The 18,734-nt window shown below is 38.7% G+C and overlaps 1 protein-coding gene across 1 annotated transcript in view; it reads right to left on the reverse strand.

The window, feature by feature from the left end:
- Nucleotides 1-18,734, reverse strand: part of IQCG (IQ motif containing G) — a 61,099-nt gene that overhangs the window by 40,943 nt on the left and 1,422 nt on the right. Inside the window, exons 3-5 of the mRNA XM_036747330.1 lie at nucleotides 10,892-11,118; nucleotides 5,710-5,838; nucleotides 4,041-4,122 (exon numbers count right to left, since the gene is read on the reverse strand). Of these exons, the coding sequence (XP_036603225.1) occupies nucleotides 4,041-4,122; nucleotides 5,710-5,838; nucleotides 10,892-11,118 (438 nt within the window). The remainder of the gene's footprint in view (nucleotides 1-4,040; nucleotides 4,123-5,709; nucleotides 5,839-10,891; nucleotides 11,119-18,734) is intronic.

The raw sequence follows: 18,734 nt of genomic DNA on the forward strand, positions 1-18,734 counted from the left end.
ATGTGTTGCACCCTCAATTTGACGTGTTTTGGCTATTCACGGGTGCAAGAGACTTACTTTATTGGTGGGTAGCACCCCACTAATAAACCATAACTTTGCTCAGGGAAGCCTGCCTCAATTTACCTTTTTATTAAATTGCAACCATGACAACATTCAGAAATAACAGCAAGATGATACGGCAATTTGTATTAATTACACAAACATTTATTATATATCTACTGTGGGTAAGGCCTGCTAAATTAATGGAAGGCTCAAGACATTCGAGCAAATGGAAGTTTTCTGAAGATAACATTTCTAAGATTTGCCATTAAATCAGCTTTTTGTGGCTATTGTCTGCGTAAGAAATTGTCTTTATCTTTGACCCTGTGCTCAACACATCAGCCAATTTAACCGTTTACCTAATGTTGCTCACCTGTGGGACCCAACAGGTTCATGCCTCAAGCAGAAAGCATGTCAAAAGTTTCTTGTCTGGGAAAGGAACTGCCTCATTTTCAAAGTTTCCTCGTGACCGAAATCTTCACTACTTGCCTACTTTCTCACTCTTCCTCAAACACTAGCTTCTAGAGGCAGGAAGACCTGAATTTAAATCCTGCCTCAGACACTTAGTAGCTGTATGATTCTGGGTAAGTTGCTAAAAAAAAAAATCTCAGTGTACAGATTATCTGTAAAATGAGGATAATAACAGCACCTACCTCCCAGGGTGGTTGTGAGGACCAAATAAGATAATATTTGTAAAGCATGCTGCAAACTTTAAAGTGATAAAAACTCTACCTATTATTATTCCTGGGTCTATCTCACTCCCACATTTCCCACATACTTCTTGTTCCTGGCTTTGTCTTTGTTCTGGCGGTGTTGATTTCCCACACAGTCTCTGTGGTCCACTACCACTGTAGTTTCAGAATGACATTATGCTTTTTGAACAGTTAGCTTGTTTACTCTTTGCTCTGGCTAAATGCACTAAGAATGTGAGCCAAGCGTATCTATACCTAGAGTGAGTGGATGTTGTTGCTCAGAAGACTCTATAGTCAACATGCTTTTAAGGGGCTAGAGAGTTAAGAGGGAAGAAATAGCTGGGAGGATGCCAAATCTTGAAAATTTTCTTTAGATGTAGTTACTTTGCCTTGCTTGTAACTATATAAAATTCCTTTAATGAAGTGTTTGTGTTTTTCTTTTTGTGAAACCAGAAGGGAGGTAAAGATGAATATCTCCTGTTATTAGGTAGTAAAAGAGAGTCAAGAAAGGTTAGATAGTGATGGAAAAAGTAGGGGGAGGAGAAGAGTTTTGTAATACAGACAAAGACTGAAAGGAAACCCAAGAAGGGGGTTTTCACCAAAGAGAAAATATGAGTACAAGTCAGCTTCTGTGAAGCTGCTGAAAACTCCCAGAGAGTTAAAGTGGTATTTGAAGAACAAAAGCAAAGAGTTGAGAGAGTAAATTATGTACTAAGACAAACACCAAAAGCTGCTTTGTAATTAGCCAAGAGAAAGTAGGGTTAGAGGTGGGAAGAGGGAGAGGCTGAGGACATTTTCTGGACAAATGATTGGGAGGCTCTATGTTACCTGAGCTATTCCCTTCACTACTACAAAACAGCTAGATAACACTCCAAATAACCTAAGACATGAGTAGCAGCAATAGCAGTTATACTAGAAATGAGCAAGTAGAGAACTGCTTTTAATACAACGAAAAAATGCTATGGGATAAGAGAATGTCAGAATAAAATGCCGGAAAGAATGAATAAATCTGTAATAACTACAACTAGAAAATGGTTAGAAGGTCTAACAAAACAGGAAGGAAAAGATAAAGTGTGAAATGAGAGCTCTTTAATGGGTTGAAAGGAAAATCTATAGCTTAGAACAGCAGCCAAACAGGGGCCACCCTGTGGGGAAAAAGTGAAGACGTGGGAATTCAAAATTTCAATGATATAACAGGAGATGTTAGAATGAAGTCAAAAGAGAGCAAAACTGGAAGAACATTTGAGATATTTACAATAAAAAAAAAAAGAACTGACCTAGAAAACAGGATTTGAAAAGAGAATCTAAGAATCATTGGCTTCCCAGAAAAGCATGATGAAACAAACAAAAAACCTGAATATCGTACTTCAGAAAATCATAATAGACAATTGTTCGATAGTATCGGAACCAGACGAAGATATGCATGTCAATAGAATCCACAGACTGCTGCTAAAGAGGAACCTTAAATCTGACCCACCAAAAATCTGGTTCCTAAGCTGCAGATCACATATGTCAGAGAAAAATATTACAAGTAGCAAGGAAGAAACAGTTCTTATGCCTAGTATTATTCACCATTAATAAGAAATGAAAGAAAAAACTGCTGTGAATACAGAATATGATAGTCTGAGAAGTACAGTCATGGGTCACTCAAAAATCAATGGAGTTCTGGAGAACAATTTGGAATTATGCCTAACGGGTTATAAAATGCTTTGTACCACTACTGGGTCCCAAAGAGATCAAAGGAGGAGGAAAAGGACACATATGTACAAAAATATTTTGGGGGGGGAAGCAATTGGGTTGAATGACCTGCCCAGGGTCATACAACTAGTAAGGATCTGAGGTCAGATTTAAACTCAAGTCTTCCTGACTCCAGGCCTGGTTCTCTATCCACTGTGCCATCTATCTGACCCACAAAAATATTTAATGCGGCTCTTTTTGTGGTGGCAAAGAACTGGAAATTGAAGGGATGCCCATCAATTGGATAAATAGCTCTCTTCCTCCAGAGAGAGAGGACTGATGAACTCTGCAGATTAAAACGTATTCTTTTTCACTTCTTTTTCTTGCTTTTTTTTTCAACATGGTTAATATGGAAATGTTTTACATGATTTTACATGTACAATTTGTACCATGTTGGAGTAAGAGTCAATGTTCATAATTTGGCAATATCAATATAGTAAACATGACAATTTTACCCAAATTACTCTTGGATTTGGTGTTTTACCAATCGTATTACCACAGAGATTCTTTACGGATTTAGCAAAGTAACAACAAAATTCATTTGGCAGACTGGCTAACATGAGAGAAAAAGAAAGTGATAAATACTGGGAGGATGTGGAAAAATTGGGACATTAATGCACTATTGGTGGAGTTGTGAACTGTTCCAACCATTCTGAAGAACAATTTGGAACTCCGCCCAAAGGGCTATAAAACTGTGTATATCCTTTTACCCAGCAATACCACTACTAGGGCTGTAACCCTAAGAGATCAAAGAAAAAGGGAAAAGGACTTACATGAACAAAAATGTTTATAGCAAGCTCCTTATACTACAGATAAGAACATTCAAATCCAAGAAATTCAGTGAATTGCTCGGGGGTTACAGAGTTGGAAGGGTCCAAGGCAGACTCTGAAGCCAGGTCTTCCTGATTCCAAGTCCAGTGTTCTATACCATTATACCTCTCTTTACTACAACAAGCACAGTCAATGGGTCTCTACTTTGTTTCTAATCCTCTGCTCCCACAAAAGTGCTGCTGTGAATATACTGTTGTGAATATCACTTCCCAGTCACATTTCCAAACCACATCACCTGCACTGGAGCCACCATGCTTGTTCCCTACTTCCCTCCAGCCTCCCCCCACTAGAGCCTTGGACTCTTCCCCTGGAATCTCTCTGATCCCAGATGGGTAACCCTTTGGCCTTGCTTTGCTGGGAACTAAGCCTCTAAGTCACTTCCAGGTCCCAATTACTTTAGGAATCAGGGAAAAAAATACAAAGCGTCTGCGGCCAGATTTGAGGTCAGGAAGATGAGTCTTCCTAATTCCATGTCCAGTGCTCTATCCACTGAGCCACCTAGGAAATGGCAACTACTCCAGTATTTTTGCCAAGAAAACCCCAAGTGAGGTCACAGAGAGTCAGACACGATTGGAATGATTCCACAACAACAAAATACATCTGAAGTTTTTCGTTGGAGAACCCATAACAACCCTTCCTAGATAAAAGCTTCATATGGAGAAGGAATATTCCTACTTTATATTTCTGTCAGATCAGTAACCATTGATGCCTGTGCTACTCCAGTTACAAAGGGATTCTTACCTGTGTTTCTACTTGCCTCTCATTTTTGACATCCTGAAGCATTTTCTGGAGAGATCTTATCTGTTTTCTCTTTGTTTCCTCCCTAAAATAAATGAGAGAGGGAGAAGGAACAGTTAGTGCATTAAGTACCAGAACAGAAGTTATGGTTCACCTTAGGGATTCACTGGCAAATGTAACTCTTCTGATCAGTGTTGTACTAGATACATCCCAAGTACCACATGCTCTACTTGCCTCAAACGTTTCCATTACACTCAGTCAAAAAAACTCTTGCTAAACTTCTATGCCAAAACAGGCACATTTACTTTCTTCTGACATTTTTAGGGAGCAAGGAAACCTTTATTTACAAAGCATATACCTAATTGGTGTGCAGGATTTTATTTTAGCATCAAGTGTCCTAACACCCCCACCCCACCCCCAAACTAGCTAATACAGTTTGAAGAGTGCTACTGATCAAAGCACTCATTCAAGCCCTCTTCAATTCTTACCTGTTCTCCCGGCCACCCTCTCCCCATTCTAACCTAGCTAGAGTAATTTTCCTTATGCAGGACTTTATGTCCATTAAAAAAAAAAGAATCTCAGAATTTGTCATGTTGTGGAATTTTTTTTTCTGATTTCTAAGGAAAATTAATTTGGACTGCGTTTTTGTTGTTGTTTTTGTTCCGTCATTTCAGTTATGTCCAATTTTTTGTGATCCCATTTGGGGTTTTCTTGGCAAAAATATTGGAATGGTTCGCCATTTCCTTTTCCAGCTCATTTTACAGATGAGGAAACTGAGGCAAATAGGACTGAGTGACTTGCCCAGGGTCACACAGCTAGTAAGAGTCAGAGGCCAGATTCAAACTCATGAAGGTGGGTCTTCCTGACTCCAGGCCTAGCCACTATGCCACCTAGATGCCCATTTGAACGCCAAGGACCCCACCTTTTATACCTACACCATTTACCATGCCATTTAGTGCATAAGCATTTCCTGCTTCTTAGAATGAATCTCATACCATTTATTATTTTTCAATACAGTGTGTTATCTCTCCTCTTCTTATTTGTGAGACCCTAGGTAAGTCACTTAACCCCATCTAATCCACTGGAGAAGGAAATGATAAACCACTCCAGTCTTTGCCAAGAAAACCTCATGGACAGTATGGTCCACGAGGTCACAAAGAGTCACACACAAACAACTGAACAACAACCCCCCCTCACAGGGCTGTTGTGAGGACCAATTAAATGAGATGATACATGGAGCATTTTGCAAACCTTAATGTTCTATAGATGCTATGGGTCATTAGCTGCTGAAAGACAGAACAGGAGGTGGATGGGTGTGAAGCCATCTGAATAAAGATTAGGTTCCATATTGGGCATGAGTGAGATGGGTTCTAGGATCAGGCAGGGGCAGCTGACTGGAGAGGCAGCCCTTGATGAGCTATGGGGCCAATTTCCACAGAGAGATGTTAGCATTTGGGGGATCATGATGATGAAGCCCTGGCAGGTATCTCATTGTTTCAGTTCTGAATTTCCAATGGTCTCCATAAGGGCAAAGGGTACTTGAAGGCACAAGCAAACCCATAGTAAGTGCCATAGTGTGTGAGTCAATTTGCTTCAGAAATCAGATACTCTGATAAATATTTTTAAAAATCTTAAAATGCACCAAAGCAGATATACTTAGGATTACTCTGACCTGGCGATTATTTCACAGAAATTTGTTTTTTTTTCCTTCTCTTTGTCCAAAGCTTTCAGAAGACTGGTGAATGTTCCCAATTTCTGCATCTCCTTTACAGTGTCCATAAGTATTTCGCTGGCATACTCTCTGCCAATGAGAACAAGACAAAACACTGAGGGTTAGTGATGCCTATTTCCCTGCCCCCACAGAGGGCTACAACTTGTTTCTTAATCACAGAATGAACGATCTGCAAAGCACCCTGGAATTCACCTTATCCAACCCCCATTTTACACATGAGAACATTGAGATCCAGAGAAGGGATTGATTGGAATAACTCTCTATCTCTTGGTTTCTACTTCAGTTTCCACCCTAGCATACTAGCTCTCTGTTTCATGGAGAAAAATTGCAAAATGTTCAGAAAAAGCAGTTTGAAAATAATAGTAGCTCATTTCTATATGGCACTTCATAGTTGACAAAGTACCTTCCTCAGAACCATCCTGTAAAGTAGACAGTCCAAGTAGGATTAGCCCCATTGTAGAGAAAACTGAGACCCAGAGGGGCTCAGGAACTTGCCCAAAGTTGTGCCACTAATAAGTAACAGAGCCAGGACTCAAATCCAGGTCTTCTCCCTCCAAGTCCAGAGCTCTTTTTTTAAAAAAATAATTTTTATTGATGTTTTCTGTTTCTTATATCTCCATGGTATCCCAGGTATCTTTTCTTTCGCCTTCCCCAAGAGCCATCCTATATGGCAGACAGTGGTTTTTGTTTGTTTGTTTGTTTTTAGAGAGGAAAAATGCAATCAGCAAAACTGATCCATACATTGAGAAAGTCTAAAAACATATACAATGTGTAACCCCTGTGGAACTCCCACCTCCATCAAGGGGTAGGCTGGGGATGTCTTCTCATCTCTCTTCATTCAAGTCTTGCTTGATCTTTATAACTTTGTTACATTGACTTTTGATTTTTTTGTTGTGTGATTGTTCTTTCCATTTACATCGTTGTGGTTACTGTGTATATTGTTTTCTCGGCTCTGCTTACTTCACTCTCCATCAGTTCATATAGGTCTTTCCATGTTTCTCTGTGTTCATCACACACTTCATTTCCTGAATCACACTGATCTTCCATTACATTCATGTACCGAAAATTTGCTTGGACCAGGACCAGGACCAGGTCAAATCCTCCCAATTGATGGGCATCTACTTTGTTTCCAACTCTAGCAATCACATATAAGTGCTGCTACAAATATTTTGAAATATGTGAGGGCTTTTTTTCCCCTTATCGATGGCTTTCTTGGTATATAAGCCCAGTTACAGAGTTACAGGTTCAAAGAGTATGGACATTTTAGTCACTTTATTTACATAATTCCAAATCACTTTCCAAAATGGTTGTATCATTTCACAGCTTCTCCAACAACGTATTAGAGTGCTTATCTTCCCACAAACCCTCCAATACTGACTGTTGCCATTTCTTGTGATTTCTGCCAATTTGTGGGGTGTGAGGTGAAACTTTGGAGTTGTTTTGGTTTCACCCAGAGATCTTTCAACTATACAATATTATTTCTCACAGTGAGTGACATGAGCTAGGCTTATTAGCAGCAGTTTCCATTTAATATTTTACTGTTTGCCTCAAATACTGTGAAAATTGATATAAGAGGGGGAAAAGGCTAGAAGATATTTGAAATACAGCAACATCATGAACCTGAAGCATGAGATTCCGACAGCAACAAAAAATCATCCTTTATGTATTGTTTGAGGATAACACACTTTGATAAAACACCTACAATGAATTTTATATTCTAAATTCAAGGCTTTAAGAGAGGCTGTATACGTATTCTGTATAGGCGGTGAGAGTAAGGAGAATGAGAAAAAAGACTGTTACTAGTCATTGACTTTACACTGAATTGTTAACTGTAGCAGTGCAGAATGTTGGTCACAGATATCCTTTTACATTCCACTCAGCTTATAGATGCTGAAGATGCACATTCTCCCAAGATTTTATAATACCTTGAAGTCTATTCTGAGCTAGATATTGGATATAAGTATCTACATACTAAATCTATGTTGTATTTAAATGTATTAGTTCTACATCTGTGACCTAATGCTCCTTTTGGACTGATTAGAAATTGTTAAACTTGGGTCACTTACTCTACTGGAAAGGAGATGAGCTATTAAACCTAAAATGAAAAAGGGCCATTCATTACCAGGCTGAATTTACAAGCAGATGATCCTTCGGTCATCGGTCTGGATCCAGCCCAGATTTAAAACAGTAAGAGACATGACCTTTGTGATAGAGATGGTTACTGTTATAAACTCTGATTTACCAGAAATCCATGCTATAAAACTACACCTTATGTAAACTCATGGGACAGAGAAAACTGATGATCGATGGTCCTTAAGCAATGGGCATAAAGTTAAATCCATTGTTGTCTATTAATAGTCATAGCCCTAGAGAACTCTGATTCGCCTTCACTACCTCTCTGAACTTCTTTCCATGGTCTGGGACATTCAGAGCAAGGCAGCAAAAGCAGATTCTGAGACACTGGCACAGAAAAGGGGATATTCTGCACACACACCCCACCCCCACCCCTCCCCACCCAAGATGATCCTTTCTGTAACACAAGCAGGAGCCCCTTGGGCTCTTCATGATTTCTTTCTCTACCGCACTTCTCTCTTCCTCCAACTGAAAATTCTGGAGCAGAGACAGCACGATGGAGGGTCAGGACATAGGCAGCGGGGCCATAACAGAGATCGAAGAACAGCCAACTCAGGGCCCATCCAGGCAACAGCGATGAACTCCATGAAACAAAAAGTGTCACCACCCAGGACCAGGTGAGAAAAGGTGGCCTCTTGTTCAGAATGTTCATCCAGGTGAAAAGCGATAGAGTCAATGTACATGCATGGCAAACTGAGTAGATCACCACCTAGTGGCTAACAAGTATATTACATTATGAGCTAATTCAAACCCCTTGGTGGGTTTGTTTTCCCCCTTGGTGATGCCCAAATGAGCCAATACTTCAAATGAATATTACCCCACCCAAAGATATTATACCCCACATTTACACTCCCCATATACTTACACCATACGCTTATGTCACAGGGAGTAGTAAAAAAGTCACACAAATATCAGAAATCAACATAGCACTGTCTTTCCCATATTTAACATCAAGCTATGACACATTTTAAGTAAAGATATTATACCAATACTACGAAGCTCCAGGAGGCATTTAGGATCAACTGACTGATAAATGTCAGTGTGGCTACTTGTCCATTCGGTTTCTCATGGACATATTGTAGTTGATTTTACTATCTCACTCTCCACAGAGACTCTTTTAAACTTTCTTGTTTCTCCTCAAGCTTCCCTCCCCATCTCCCACCCCCTCATCAGAAGACCTTTCCTCAGACTTCACTGAAAAAAATTGAAGTCATTAGCTCCCTCTTATTCTCTCTTCATCTCACACCATTCATACATCTTTCCCACTATTTCCTCCTTCACTCTGTTCTTGGAATGAAGAAGCCAGCCTTTTCCTGGCCAATGACAACACATCTAACGTACCATTGATCCCCCTCTTTCCAATCTTCCCCCCAGTGTTATCCCTGCTCTCTAATATTCAATCTTTCCTTATCTACTGATTCCGTCCCTGCTTCCTAGAAATAGATGCATAGCCCCCCGCCCATTCTTTTAAAAAAAAATCCTCACTAGATCCTACTATTCCTACTAGCTGTCACCCTATAGTATTTCTCCTCCCCTTATCCAATAAACTCCTTGAGAAAGCTGTCTACATTAGGTACTTCTGTTTCTCCTTTCCCTCTCTTCTAAACCCTCAGCAATCTGGCTTCTGCCCTCTTCGTCACCTAAACTGAACCTGCTCTCTCCAAAGTCAGCAATGATTTTAAATTGTCGGATCCAATGGCCTTTTCTCCATCCTCTCTTTCTAACCTCGCTGCAGTATCTGCCAGTTGACTACCTTCTCTCCCAGGACATTCTCTCCTCTCTAAGTTTGATACCGACACCTGTGTCTCCTCCTATGTGTCTAATTGCTCCTTCTCAGCCTCTCTTGCTCCATCGTCATCCTTCATGACATTCCCACTGATTGTGGGTGCATGCCAAATCGCTGCCTTGGGACCTTTTCTTGTGTCTCACCTGGTGACTTCTCCAGTTCATGTGTTCAATCATCACCTCTATGCAGATGATTCCTGGATCTCTGTACCCAGCCCTAGCCTCTTTCCTGAGCTCCAGGCCCTCCCCACCAGCTGCCTTTGGGACATTTTGAACCAGATGTCTCATAAACATCTCTAACTCCATGTTTAAAAAAGAATTCATCATCTTCCCCACTGCTCACCCTCCCATTTTCCAAACTTTCCATTACTGCCAAGGGCACCGCCATGTTCCCCATCACCCAGGCTTACAACTCCACTGTCACTCGTGACTCATTCTTACTCATCCCATGGATTCAATCTGTTGCCGAATCTTGTCATTTCTACTTTGCTAACATTTCTTATGTATGTCTCCTACCTGCCACTCACATAATCATTACTCTAATGCAGGTCTCTACGACCCTCACCTGAACTACTGCAATTGCCTTCTAATTGGTCTACTCCCATCTTTTCACCACTCAGCTGCCTGACTGATTTTCCTAAAGTCTAAGTCCAGTGGTTCCCTACTTCCTCCAAGATCAAATATAACTTACATATTTGGCCTTAAAAACTCTTGATAACCTGGCCCTTTCCTGCTTTTCCATTCTTCTGACACTTTTCTCCCCCTCCCCCTCCACTCAATAGTCCAGCTACATTGGCCTATTTGCTGTTCCCTCTTGTTGCCTTTGCACTGGATGTCCCCCATCCCTGGAGTGGTCTGCACCCCTCACCTTTTAGTTTCCCTGATTTCCTTCAAGACTCAATTCAAATTCCACCTTTGTTCAAAGACCTTTTCCTTTTATCCCAGCTGCTACTGCCTTCCCCTCTGAGATTGCCTTGTACCTACTCCATGCTCTATAGCTTTTTTATTGTCTCTATTCGAATGTCAGCTCCTTGAGGGCAGAGACTGTTCTTGCCTTTCTTCATACTCCTAGTGCTTAGCCCAATGCCTGGCATAAAGTGAGGACTTAAATGCTTGGGTCTTTTTTTTCCCTATCCATCCATCTATACAGCCAGCCAGCCAGCCATCCAGTTATTAAGGTGATTACATGTTTTCTCTCTCTTACCTATCAGACTCAACTTTCCTGAGATTTTCTAAAGTCAGGACGGTTTGCCTTGCAGGCCTTTTAGCAATGAAATCTTCCATTTTGTCTTCATGTTTTTCAGGCGGGGCTTGACGTATTGACTTGGTTTCTTCTAATTCTGCTGCTGTGCCAGATTTTCTCTGTTGCATGATAGATGTTTGCAATCGGTCTAGGCTTTGGATGATGATATTCATGCCTTTGCTTGATTTCTGAAACAACAGATAGCATTTTTGCATAAAAAAGAGAAGAGAGAAAGACTAACACTGGACTTAAAAATAAATAGAATGTGTGTCAGTAACAACAAGAAGGAGATTCTAGCAAGTGGTGTAATGCATAATGGTATAGTTTAGATGGTACCATGGGGAAAATCAAAAGAAATTTTTAGACCCAAAATTTAACATTGTGGAAGGGATTATTAGAGGGCTGACTTGTCTCTATTTTATTGACTGTTTTAGTATACTGTTTCTAAACACTTTAGCTAAATTATTTTGTCAATTTTATTAGGATTATGTCTTTATTTAGAATTATAAAATTTAAGAGTAGAAAGAGACTTAAGATCATTTTCTTTAGCCCTCTCACTTTGGGTGAAGTGGCTTAAGGTCATATAGCTATCTATAAGGTCAGAGCTGAGATATGTGAAACAATGCCCTGCAAGCAAATGGAAAACAGAAAGAATCTCCCAATCACCTCCTGAAACAACAACTACCTCAAAACAATTCCCAGGAACTTGATGGCATAATCCAGAGCTTCGAGGTCCAAGAAAAAATACTTCAAGCAGATGGAGAGAAAGAATTAAAGTACTGAAAAACCATAGTAAAGATTACACAAGATTTAGCAGTTACCAGTGTTAAGAAGCAGAGAGCATAGAATGTAATATTCCAAAAGGCAAAAGATATAGGCTAACTTACACAATAAAACCAAGTATACTAAAATGAGAGGGGAGGAGGGGAGAGAAGAACCATCAATGAAATAGAAAACTTTCAAGCATTTCTGATTAGATGATTGGAACTGAATAGAAACTTTGAAATATCAACAGATAAGAGAAACATAAAAAGTTAAATACAAATAAGCAAAAGAAGGTACTATATAAAGATGAACTGCTTACATTATAATAGGTAGAGGTGGGGGGAGATGATACAAGAGTCCTTTCAGAACACTAATGTCACCAGAGATAATCAAATCAAGACAGAAGACCTGGGAATGCTTTTATTATGTTTTGATGATACTGAAATAAGAAAGAAAAGAGATAAGAAAAGGATACCCTAGGAAAAAAGGAGAGCATGTAGGAGGTGAGAGAATTTATTGTCTCCATAAAAAGGTTGCACAAGTAAAAGTTCACACAAATGGGGAAGGAGCAGGGGAAGCTCATGCCACTTGAACCTCATTTTCCTTTAAACTGGTCAAAGGAGGGTAGATCTCTCCCTCACACATGCATATATAAAGAGGTTAGTCTAAAAATACATTCAATTCACCAGGGAGACAAGAGGAAAGAGAGAGAAAAGAGAAAGGGTAAGAGGAAGGGCAGATTCAAGGAGGGGTTAGTCATAAGAAAAAGAAACTCCAAGCTTTAAGCAGGGGATCATGAAAAGAGATTTGAAAGGGTAAGAATCTGTGATAAGGAAAAGGCAGACGAGTAAAGACAGGAAAAAGTATAAGAGAACAGGAGAAAGAGAAATACATAATCAACAATTATGACTTTGAATGTGAATGGGATAAATTTACCTATAACACAAAAAAAGGATAGCAGAATCTAACAATATGTTAGAAAGCAGAATCTAACAATATGTTGTTCACAATAAGCACATTTAAAACATAAAGGCTTGCACAGAGTTAAAATAAGAGGCTGGAGCAAATCTGTTATGCCTCAAATGAATTTTTAAAAAAAAAACAGGATTAGAAATTATAATTTCAGACAAGTTAACAGCAAAAAATAGACTCAAAAGAAATAAATAGGGAAATTACATTTTTGCCAAAAAGGTCCCATTAAAAAAAATGAATGAGGGGGGCAGCTAGGTGGCACAGTGAGTAGAGCACCGGCCCTGGAGTCAGGAGGACCTGAGTTCAAATCCGGCCTCAGACACTTGACACTTGTACTAGCTGTGTGACCTTGGGCAAGTCACTTAACCCCAATTGCCCTGCCAAAAAGCAAAAAAAAAAAAAATGAATGAACTTCAATACTTAAGATATATGCATCAAATGGAATAGCAGGTAAAAACTTCAAGAAAAAGCTAAATGAGTTACAGGAAGAAATATACAGTAAAACTGCAGTAGTGAGGGTCTTCAGAGCTAGTGAAATCTAACCAAAAAATTATTAAGAAAGAAGTTAAAGATCTGAGTTTTAGAAGATTGGATAAAATTTTAGAAACATTAGATATGATAGGTCTCTAGAAATTATTGAAGAGAAATAGAAAGGAGTATACTTATTTCATAGCTATGAATGGCAGTTAAAAAAAATCAATCCATGTATTAGGGAATAAAGGCCTTACAAACAAATGCAGAAAAAGCAATAATATTAAACACATTTTACTAACCAAAATGCAATAAAAAATATAAAATAAAAGGCCATTGGAGAAATGATTAAAATCAACTGGAGATTTATGGAAATAAAGCAGACCTAAATAATTGGGAAAATATTAATTGCTCATGAGTAGGGCCAAGCCAATATAATAAAAATTACAGTGGTATCTAAATTAATTTACTTTTTTAGTGACATGCCAAACTAACGATCGAAGAATTATTTTATAGAACTAGAAAAAAATAATGAAATACATCTAGAGAAACAAACAAAAAAAAATCTCAAGTAGAAATAATGAAAAAAAAAAGTGTGAAGGAGGCAGGTAGGAGTAACCAGATCTCAAACAATATTACAAAGCAGTAATCATCAAAACAATTTGATACTGGTTAAAAAAAAAACAAGAAAAGTCAGTCAGTACAACAGATAGTAAACAAAAAAGAAGCAAACATAGTGACATAGTTTTCCATATACCCAAAGACTGCAAGTACTGCAAGGTAAGATCTTGCTATTTAACAATTACCGATAAGAAAACTGAATAGCAATCTGGCAAAAACTAGGAACAGACCAACACCTTACACCATATACTAAGATAAATTCCAAAGTGATACATGACCTAGATATAAAAGGTCACATCATAAACAAATTAGAGGAATAAGGAAGAAATTACTTTTCAGTTGGGGGAGAGTTTATGACCAGAGGATAGAGAGGATCATACAAGATTAAATGGGCAATTTTTATTACATAAAATCGAAAAGGTTTTGTACAAACAAATCCAATGCAGCTGAGACTAGAAAGGAAACGGTTAACTGGGAGAAAAAACAACTTTGCAGCATTTCTCTTATAAAAGGTCTTATTTCTAAGATAACACAAGCAATTGATTCAAATTTATAAGAATAAGCCATTTCATAATTGATAAGTGGTTAAAGGATATACAAAGGCAACTCTAGAGAAATTCAAGTTATCAAAAGCCTTGAAAAAATGTTCTAAATCACTAATAGAGAAATGCAAATTAAAGCAACTCTGAGGTTCTACCTCATACACATCAGAAAAATTGACCAAAAAATGAAAATGACAAATGTTGGAGGGGCTATGAGGACCAGGGATGTGGCGGGGGGGGGGGGAAGGAGGGGGGGAAGGAGGCAAGGCATATTGATGTAATATTGATGAAGCTGTGAATTGGTCCAGCCATTCTGGAAAGCAATTTAGAACTATGATCTAAAAGCTACTCAATTACTGTTACCCTACACTTACCTAGTAATACTACTACTAGGGCTATATAGCAAAGATACCAAAGAAAGAGGAAAAGAATATATACATATATATGTATGTATATATATAGGTACAAAATATTTATAGAAGCTCTTTTTGTAGTGACAAAGAGCTGGAAATGAAAGGGGTGCCCATAAGTTAAGTTAGAGATGAATGAGCTAAGGTATATCAATGTAATGGAATTCTATTGAACTTAAAGAAATGAAAACAGTTTCAAAGAAACCTGAGAAAATTTTGGGTGAAGTAAAGCAGAGTGAAGTGAGTAGAACCAGAAGAACAATTTATACTTCAATATTATAATAAGTGAACAATTCTGAAAGACTTAAGAACTCTGCTCAATAAAATGATCATGATTCTAGAAGATTGCTGATAAAAAATACTTCACACCTCATGGCAAAAAAGCAATGGAATAATATCTGGATGATACAGATTTTTGTATGTCACCAATGTGGGAATCTGTTTTACCTGAATATGCTTATTTATTACAAGAGTTTTGCATTTCTTTTTACCAAGTTGGGGGAGAGGAGAGGAAGATGGGAGGGAGAAAAAATGCTTAACTGAAAAATTTTAAAAGTGAAACTATTAAAAAGAAGATAGTTTAGGGGGTTGTAGCTGGCTTAGAAGCACAGATTAAGTAGTTTAGACTTTACTTGATAGAGAAAATGAGGAGTCCCTGGAGGTTTTTAAGTAGAGAAGTTGGGTTCAGGTGACATTGTGGAAGCACTTTAGAAGCTAACTTGCATCAATATGATAGATGGAATGGAGGGGACAATAATGGAGAACTCACTGTCGTGAGAGGCAGTTGGTTCCATATTTCTCTACCTATAAAAATATGTGGTATTTTTTCTTTTCCGTAATCATGTCAGCCAAGGTCATGAAAATCCATCATAAAATGAAGGAAAAATGAAACCAACAGGGACTCTGATTGTTAAAAGGGTACCCAAATATAGTAAAAACAGATTGGACATTTCAGGTTTATTTCAAGGAATGGCTGAGGCCATACAGGTTTTAGGAATTAACTATTACTAAAAAGAGAAAGGTGGAAAAGTGGAGGGAGAGAGAGTGATCCCAACTCCACTAATAAAGAAAACAGCTGTAGAATAAGTCAAAAGTTTCAGGCATAGAAAATAAATTACTGGAAAGTGAGTTCCTGAGAAATCATAAAGCTTCCTTGTCAAAATTTTAGCTAGAGTATTTTGCCTGAAAATATGACATCTTCTGAGAGAGAGTCAACATAGTAGAGTAGCAGGAAGCATTACAGTGAACTCCCCTCCCCTGCCCCCAAACCTCCTCTAAACAGATCTAGAAAATGTACTAGACCAAATCCTGATGGGAAAATCCAGAAAAAGTCATTTGTCCAGCTCAGGTTGGCATAAAGAGACAGAGAGGTCTGTGGACCAGCAACATGTCGCACCATAAGAGGAGCACTCCAGTGCTCAAGGAAAGGCTATACATCAGGGTGAGAGGAGGTCCCAGACACTTTATGGGGGTACCACCAGATCCATACTAGAGCACCATGGTGGAGACAGGTGCCAACTCACAGCTTTGTCTCCCACTAACCAGTTTTGGGTTACAGATCTAGGGCAGACTGAGAAAAAGACATGTGCACAGAGGTGGCACTCCCAGGTGGGGAGGCCCTGAGCAGTGTACCAAGAAATGAGCAAGTTAAAACCCAATAAGCTGCTGTGATATGGTCGGGATGACAGGCACAGAGCAGTGTCTAGCCCAGCCTTCAGAGGAAAAACCAAGAAAGGACTCCCAGACCAAAAGGGAGCCTACCATTCTGTCCCTGAACCAAAAGAGTTTTCAAGGTGGTTGGTAGTAGCTGAGTCGGGCAACAGTGTACTCTTGCTCAGACCCAAGCCCCAGTCAGAAACTTGCAGAGCTTAGAGCAGAAATTAGACTTTGCCCTGGAACAAAGCATTCTGGAAACAGTGAAAGCTTGCAGGTCCCCAGTCTATCCCTGAGATCCTGTAATAACGCAACATTCAAAATCCCCAAGAAAGCATCGATTGGAGGAGCCCGGAAATTTGAGAGAAGCCAGTTCTCTTAGAGCCAGAGGGCAAAGTGGAAGTAGAAAAAATCTACTGGCTGGTCACAAACCCCAAACTGAAAACTCCTAGGAACGTTCTAGCCAAATTCTAGAGCTTCCAGGTAAAAGAAAAATTACTGTGAGAAACACAAAAGAAAAAACTTAAAAACCAAGGAGCCATAGTCAGAATTACACAGGATTTGGCAGCCACCACTTCAAAGGAGCAGAGAACTTGGAACTCAATCTTCCAAAAGTAAAGAAGATAGTTTACAGCCGAGAACAACTTACCCACAAACTAAACATAATGCTATCACAGTATCTATAATAGAAGTTCATTTGAGTAGATTACCATGAAGCTTTTGCAGTATCATCTTTATCCTTCTTTTAAACTGGATGTTGATTTTGCCCTTTACTCTAATTAGTGGATGGTCTGACTGCAATCAGAAAACTTATTCTGTCTAAAGATTTAGTTTCATCTTTAAAAAGGAAAAAAATGAACCACTTACCACCCCACCCCCAACTGCAAAATGAGATAACAGAGCGACAGTGGTCTGGGAGGGAAAAATTATATACACATCTTGTTGTTCAGTTGGGTTTTCTCAGCAAAGGTACTAGAGTAATTTCCCATTTCCTTATTCCAGCTCATTTTGCAGATGAGGAAATTGAGGCAAACAGGATTAAATTAGTACCTGAGGTCAGATTTGGACTCAGGAAGATGAGTCTTTCTCACTCCATCCCCAGAACTCTACATCTCTGTCTATATCTGCCCATATGGATGGTAGGATGTTCCTTTTAGAGAGCACTGATCCAATGACAGCCCTTTAAGTATTTTGGTTTATGAAATTTGATCATAAGATTTAAAATCAAATAAAATCTTGGAGATCTAGTTCTAACCCCCTCATTTCATGGATGAGGAAGCTGAGAGCCCCAAGAGCAAAAAGTCAAAAACTGGAGAACCAGACTCTGAACTCTGGTCTTATGTCATCAAAATATATTATAATGTTAACTGTAGCTCCATGAGGCCAAAAGTTTAAAAGAGATCCACAGTTTTTAAAAGGAAGAAAACACTCTAATCTAAAGTCATTTTCATCTAAAAAGCTCTGGGGTTTGGTGAGAGATTGCTGGGAGCTCCCTCATGGCACTGAGCACTTCAACATAGCTGGTAGTATATAAATGTTTGCTGAATTAAAAGCTGATAGCACAAAAGACTCATGATGGAAAATGCTGTCCACATCCAGAAAAAGAACTATGGAGTCTGAATGCAGATTGAAGCATACTATTTGCCCTCTCTTTTTTATTTCTCCTTTCTCATGGTTCCTCCCATTGGTTCTAATTCTTCTTCACAACTGACTAATGTGAAAATGTTTAATATGAATGTATATATAGGGCCAATATCAGATTGCACACCGTGTTGGGGAAAGAGAAGGGGAAATTTTAGAACTCAAAATCTTATGCAAGTGAATGTTGAAAACTAAAAATAAATTAATTAGTTAATAAAAAATAAATGTAATGAACAAAAAAAGCTGACCGTGAATGATACTGTATTTTACTGGTGAAGACATCTTCAAACCATTATTATGAACAAAAGTATCTTTGAGCTTAAATTATTTTGAAGTGAGCAACATTTATGTATACAAAGAGCACACTTCTATATTTCAGTGCTGTGATATCTTCTCTGAACAACTCTTTATATATTTGGATCCTTCATTCTCTTTCATTTACACCATGAATGCTAAACCAAAGGGTGGAATCTTTCCTAATAATAGTGTGCCAATTATAAGTGGTCTCTTGTGGTCATATAGCAGCAATGCAAAGAATACATTTACAAACATTTACAATAGAATGAAATAAGAAACAGCATTACACATTTTTCCAATTAATTTTACTTAGTCTGTATATCAATAAATAGAAAGGGAAAGCATATTGAGCATGCACTGGAATGAGGCTATTTCCCTTCACATATGAATAATACAGGGATGATGGGATTGTAGTCATCATCTGAGATAAAG

The sequence above is a fragment of the Trichosurus vulpecula genome, chromosome 2 (assembly GCF_011100635.1).
Source record: "Trichosurus vulpecula isolate mTriVul1 chromosome 2, mTriVul1.pri, whole genome shotgun sequence".
NCBI classification, from domain to species: domain Eukaryota; kingdom Metazoa; phylum Chordata; class Mammalia; order Diprotodontia; family Phalangeridae; genus Trichosurus; species Trichosurus vulpecula.